We start from the raw sequence: 6,867 nt of genomic DNA on the forward strand, positions 1-6,867 counted from the left end.
AATAGATCAATTACTAATATCATATGAAAAAACTATAATTAGGTTAATTGGGCTATTGGTCTCCTTACTTACTATTAGAATTGTTTATTAAAAAAATTACTAGAGTAAAGATATATATATATATATATATATATATATATATATATATATATATATATATTAAAAATAATTATATTAATACCACTATAAAAATCAAGTTTTTTGTATTTGTAGTTTAAAAATGATTATTAAAAGTTGTTTTTTAAAATTAAGTAGATGAAGTCAAATAAGATTTTACTTACACCTTAAAACATTAAAAAAAAAGAACAAATATAATTAATATTTAGTAATCCAAAGTACATTAATGTATATTTATAAGATCACTCAATCTTACGAGCTAATTCTACTGATTTCGATCTTATCCTCTCAATGATCATAAATAAAATCACAATGCTAATAACATTGATGAGTATAATTGTATGAACAACCTAAAGTTCAAAACGACCTAAACTTCATGGCAATTCTAATTACTAATTACTAACCTTACTATCTCAAAATTAAATTTGTAATGACTATAACTGGAAACTCAGTGTAAAAATAAGTTCAAAATAAAGCTCATAATCAACATTGGATTGGCTAAATTCTTGATCTGTAGACTTTGAAAATTTATTACATCTTACTTGTTAAAATTCAAAAGGATAATAAACACAAACGTATAGACCACGACTATAGAAACAATACTTAAAGGAGCTCATCAACTTAGACTCACCAATTTTTAATACTTAAAAATCAATTTCTTTGGGAGCGTATATTATCAACGGTTAATTAAATACAATTAATTTTCTAACTTTTTTCTAGAAATTCAAGAAATCCGAAGTAAAGAACACCAAAGTAGACTTAAAATTTGCAAAGTAAACATACTGATTTCACACACCAGCTTAATTCTAATGGTGGAGGTTTATTTTTCTATAAATACCAGAGTAAGATTTCATATCTTTTGTATGAAACATACCATAAACTCTAATTAACATTATTTAGTAGAAATGGGTGTCTACACATTCAATGTCTTAGATGAAAGTAGCATTGTTGCTCCGGCAAGGTTGTTCAAGGCTCTGTGCATTGATAACCATAACATTTTCCCAAAGGTGTTACCTGATGTCATCAATAGTATTCACTTTCTTGAAGCTGATTCCACTGTTGTTGGCTGTGTCAAACAATACAACTTTGCTCAAGGTTAGTTCACTCCTTTCAGTTTATTTTTCATTTATTAGGAATTTTTAGTCAAATACGAATGCTTATACAAATATAAATACAAAATTCACGTCTTGAATATTAAAAGAGTTTTGTGGTTAAAAGGATTTATTTCAAAATTCACCTCCCTTCAATAATCATTCTTTTTAAAAAATTATGTAATTAGTTTTGTGGTTAGTGCACTTTTGTTGATGTATTGATTTAGTTTTTAACATCACTAATTGTCTATAATTAGTTTATTTAAATTATTAGATTAAAAAAATAAAAAATAGAAGTTATTGCTAAATAGTGTCAAATTACTAATAGGAAAATTAGTAGGGATATAAGGTAGTATTCCACTTATAGAACATGCTAATACTTTTACATTGCAAATTTCAGGAATCCCACACAAGTATGCAAAAGGCAAGATTAATGAGCTTGATGAGAATAATTACTATGTCAAGTTCACAAATTTTGAAGGTGATATGTTAGGCGACGTATTAGAATGTGTTGTTTATGAAGTTAAAATTGAATCAAGTGGTTTCGGAAGTCACTATAAGATGGTTAGTCATTTTCACACAAAAGGGAATGTCGTTGTAACCGAAACTGATGACATAGTGAAGGGAGACATTGAGAGCTTGGTAATGACCTACAAGGCCGTTGAAGAGTATCTTTGCAAGAATCCTCAAGTTTATGCTTAAGAATACTATCAACAACAGACAATCTAGTCTTCTACTTTGAATAGGCTTGTCCTATTTGTATCAATAACAGTTTCTGTTTAAAAATTTGCTATTTTGCTTCAAGTATTATATTATTAATAAAGAACCGTGTTACTTAATACATAGTTGTATACTTGTGTTGAATTTACATGATTTGGTAATTGCATGTTGCATATATTTTCCTTTGTCACTCTACGTACAACAGGGGAAAACATCAATATTCTTTTTTTTTTTTTAATCTTTTTGTACATTAAACTTTTTTAAGTTAATTCAAAATGTTATAATCATTAATCACCTCAAAAATAACCTGGTTTTATGCTACAATAAGTTAAAATTACATTGGCTAAAATATACTTTGAAATTATATACTGGTCAGTAGAATTTTTACAACATTATTCATATAATGTATTTCTTATGCAAACAATATCATTTAATGACTATGTCTTTCCAAAATAGAGATTGAGGCTATTTTTGGATTGACATGTGAATACAAATATAATAACAAACGTCACGTAATTAACAATTTAATGTGAATTAAGTAATCATCATCATATTCAATGTATTCCGTTTAAAGAAAACTATGGTCAGAGTTTGAGAAGGGAAGAACGACAGCAGCTCATACCCATAGAGGAGAGTGCGGTTAAAGAGTCTCTTCGCTTGAGAAAGGTCTTCAAAGAGAGAGAAACCTGCAACTTACAAATAGAATAAATAGAATACGTACAAATAACTAAAAATAAAGATAAAGTAAGAAGGAGGTAAAGAGCGATAATTAAAGGCAATAAACAATAACAAACAATGGGTAAAAGGGACGAATTTAGTAATCCAAGACATGGATAAGGCGCGGCCAACTGTTCCTGCATGTCACTCTTAATCTGTTCCTCCCACGTTCTCCTAGGTCTTCCTCGATGTCTCTTGCCTTCCACTATGATGCATTCAATCCTTCTTACTGGGGCGTCATGTGTCTTTCTCTACACATGCCCAAACTATCTCAACCTGTTCTCCCGCATCTTTACGGAGAGAGGTGCAACCCCTCACTGCTCCCTGAACTCCTGATTTGTTATCCTATCCATCATAGTATTACCACACATCCACCTCAGCATACGCTTTCTATTACTTTCATCCTCTGTTCGTAAACCTTCTTTACGGGCCAACATTTTGTCCCATACAACAACGCCGGCCTAATTGCAACGCTGTAAAATTTACCTTTTAATCTCCTCGGGAACTTTTTATCACAAAGCACCTCGGTTACTGCTTGCCACTTAAGCCAACCCGCTTGTATATGATTAGTAACGTCTCCATCAATCTCCCTTTTACTCTGCATCACTGATCCCAAATATTTGAACTTGGACGTACATGCAACAACTTCTCCTCCAATGGTCACCTCTGGCTCCCCTATCGATTTTGTCCCACTGAAATAGCATAGCAAGTATTCTATCTTCGTACGGCTTATGCGCAACCCCTTACCCTCCAAGGCTTCTCTCCAGTCTTCCAATTTATATTACTATTAGCTTCCTCCTTTATTTCTGCGACCAAACCTATATCATCGGCGAAAAGCATTCACCATGGTATGGTCTCCCAGATGGATTTAGAAATTTCCTCCATAATGATCGTAAAAATGAAAGGCCTTAGTGCTGATCCCTGATGTAGTCCCACTTTAATTGGGAAAGACTCTGTCATACCCACCGGTGTATGTATGTTAGGCGATACTCTATTATACATGTCCTGTATCCAATATTGAAGTCTCCACCTATAAAAACTTTTTCATCTAGCCCAGGTCACCCAGGTTATCCCAAAACTCACATTTGACTTCCTCATCTAGCCCAACTTGCGGCTCATACGTACTAATGACCGATATGACCTCTTCTCCCACTATTATTCTAACTAGCATAATCCTATCATTGTACCTTCTAACTTCTACCACTTACTTTAGGATATCATTAACTATTTCATTTCATTATAATACTCCCTAATGTAAGCAATATCATTTAAGTTAAGTTTGACCTAAAAGTTTTCAATTTTGACATTTAAAATGATCAATTTATATTTACAAATTGATAACCTTAAATGGATTAATTATTTTAAAGTCTTTAATTTTGATGTTAAAGTGATCAATTCAGACCTTAAAATAATCAATTATATATAAAGTGATCAATTAAATGATTAGTAGTAACTTATAAAAAAAATCAATTTTGACCTTAGAAGTATCCATTATGACCTTAAAGGTATTAATTACTAATTGTGTATTGGAAAAAACAATGATTGAACCGATTGGGCTATTGGTCTCAATATAAGAGGGTTTCTCCCAAGACCTGCTGTTTTTTAATTATAAGAGTTAATTGTCAATGGTAGCCTTAGTGTTCGATGCTTTCGCGAATTACAACCTTAATTTTTTTATTTTATTTTTTCGAATTACAATCTCCAAAGTTGCATTTTGACCAATATTCAAGCCAAGTGATCGATTCCATACAATTTGGCCACAACTTTTACTTTTGACTTTTTTTTTTGTTTTAATTTTTTTTTTGGTAAGTTTTATTTTATTTTATTTTATTTTCTCATTTAATTTTTTCTTCTCCTAACACTCGTGAAAATCCAAAACCCCTCCTTTTGCTCCTGAATCCCAATCATCTTCCTCTCTTCTTCGTTCATAAAATGTTCAAGATAAATTAGCTTTGCTCCATTTTAAATCCCAAATAACTGATGTCCCTTATGAAGTTCTAAACTCCTGGAACCACACTCTCCCAGTTTGTCTGTGGTTTGGGGTTCATTGCGATCGTCGACACCAGAGAGTGGGAGAGCTTGATTTGGGTCATAATGATTTAGATGGTGATATTTCAGAAGAGTTATCCAAATGTTCTAATTTGGAGTATTTAATCTTGGATTGCAACCATATACCAGAATCATTATCCAAATTGGTACACCTTAAAGTGCTAGATCTTTCATCAAACAATTGGTACACCTTAATTAATGCTGAAATCATACAAAATGGTGGAGTAGAATTGTAGGAGTGTTGAGCAGAAGGGAAATTAAATCCTTATTTCCTTCCTTCTTTTGCTCCTCCATTTTCATCTCATCTGTAAAAAAAAAATAAAAATTATTCAAGTCCATTCAATCTGTACAGAACCGAGCTATAGAGCTGGATTTAGTATTTTTCGTACAACTTAACTCTGGAGATCCCAATCGAAGAAAACATCGAAATCAGGGAGATCAAAATCATCGGAATGATTAAAAACACTATCGTCAACATCCTCGAAGCAATCTTGAAGTCAATAGTCACAGAAGAAGGGAGAAGAGTGAACAAGTTCCCATCACTGATCGGAGAAATCTTCGATCGTTTGGTAAGATTTTATAGGAATGAAAACGGGAGCGTTAGGGTTTAATCTTGATGACTGAGGAGGTTCAATTGGAAATTTAGGGTTCATTGCGAAAAGGAGTAATTTGGGAGTTTAGGATTGGCTTCATAGTGGATTGAATCTGAAAATTGAAATAACTAGTGCTTTCAATTGGGAATTTAGGGTTCCTTGCAAAAGGGAGTAATTTGGGAACATTTATCAATGAAGATGGATGAGCAACGGAGGATTTGAAGAGCTTGTCCTTAAATTTGATCCCATAGGTTGAATGAAGAAGAAAGGAATAAAATGAGAAAAAATAAAATAAAATAAAACTCAAAAAAAAAGTAAACATAAAAAAAAAACAGTCAAAAGGCAAAAAGTATAATCAACGGTTAAAATTGTATGGAACCAATCTCTTGGCTTGAATACCGGTCAAAAGGTTACTTTAAAGACAATAATTCGCAAAAACAAACATCAACACTATAATTCACAAAAACATTAAACATTAAGATAAATCAAAATTAATTAATTATATAATAAATAAACAAACTCGATTTTAAAGGTAAAAAGATATGCAATTGCCTATGAGGCTATGACTTATGACCTATAATATACAAGGGACCCAAAGTCTATAAAAATCGTTTAGTATGCTTTAAAAAAAGGGTGTTATTAAATATGACCACTCTTTTTCATTTTATCGTCACCCCCTCCAAATAAAATTACGAAATTGCCCCTTCATTTTAAAAATTACAATTTTGTCACTCCCTATAAATTTCTTATTTATAATAATAATAATAATAATAATAATAATAATAATAATAATAATAATAATAATAATAATAATAATTTTGTCACTCCCTAAACAGGTTATTGAGGGAGTCATTAGTGCCTGCAGGAATTTCTTATGGGGTGGTAAGGCCACAAGACCCCCTTAGTTGCCTGGGACTTGATATGTAGAAAAAAAAGAGAAGGAGGACTGGGGCTGAAAGAGAGCCATGCCTGGAATTTAGCATTGCTAGGTAAGTATGTATGGTCCATTGCTAGTAAGGCTGATAACTTGTGGGTAAAATGGATCAACCATATTTATCTAAAAGACAAGGATTGGAAGACCTACTCCCCAACTTCATCTGCCAGTTGGTATTGGAAGCAATTATGCCAAGTTAAAGATAGATTCAGAAGTGGTTACAATGGCAACAAATGGGTGTTTCAACATAAAGGATACACGACCTCTAGTGGCTATAAATGGCTAAGAGGGGAAGGACAAGAAGTTGATTGGGCAGGATGGGTTTGGAATAATCTCAACATCCCTAAACATAGCTTCTTATGTTGGATAGTGATGTGGAGGAGAGTCCAGACAAAGGACAGGCTGAAAAAGATGCAGATTCAAACAGATGAGCTTTGCCCTCTGTGTGAACAGGAGCTTGAAACTTGTGATCATATTTTCATTACTTGTCCTTATGCCTCTACCTGCAGGAAACTGTTGGAGGACCAAATTGGGATTAATGTCTCAATAGCGGACTTGACCCAGCTCAGTACTTGGCTGCAAAAACCATGTAATGACAGGTTTCGAAGGAGAGTGATCCAGTGCACCTATGCTGCTCTAATGTACA

General features: G+C 32.6%; 1 protein-coding gene across 1 annotated transcript; it reads left to right on the forward strand.

Annotated features, from left to right (window-relative positions):
- Positions 1–958: 958 nt before the first annotated feature.
- On the forward strand, positions 959–2,049 carry LOC130825388 (major allergen Mal d 1-like). The gene is made up of 2 exons (XM_057690589.1): positions 959–1,212; positions 1,609–2,049. Exons 1-2 carry the CDS (start codon positions 1,023–1,025, stop codon positions 1,908–1,910), a joined length of 492 nt encoding a protein of 163 aa, XP_057546572.1. The 5' UTR covers positions 959–1,022; the 3' UTR covers positions 1,911–2,049.
- Positions 2,050–6,867: the final 4,818 nt, after the last annotated feature.

Source organism: Amaranthus tricolor, chromosome 10 (assembly GCF_026212465.1).
Source record: "Amaranthus tricolor cultivar Red isolate AtriRed21 chromosome 10, ASM2621246v1, whole genome shotgun sequence".
Taxonomy (NCBI): domain Eukaryota; kingdom Viridiplantae; phylum Streptophyta; class Magnoliopsida; order Caryophyllales; family Amaranthaceae; genus Amaranthus; species Amaranthus tricolor.

Coding starts and splice junctions, on each gene's coding strand:
- LOC130825388 (XM_057690589.1), top strand. CDS start 1,023: ATGGGTGTCTACACATTCAATGTCTTAGATGAAAGTAGCATTGTTGCT. Junction 1,213..1,608: donor ACAATACAACTTTGCTCAAG/GTTAGTTCACTC, acceptor TGCAAATTTCAG/GAATCCCACACAAGTATGCA.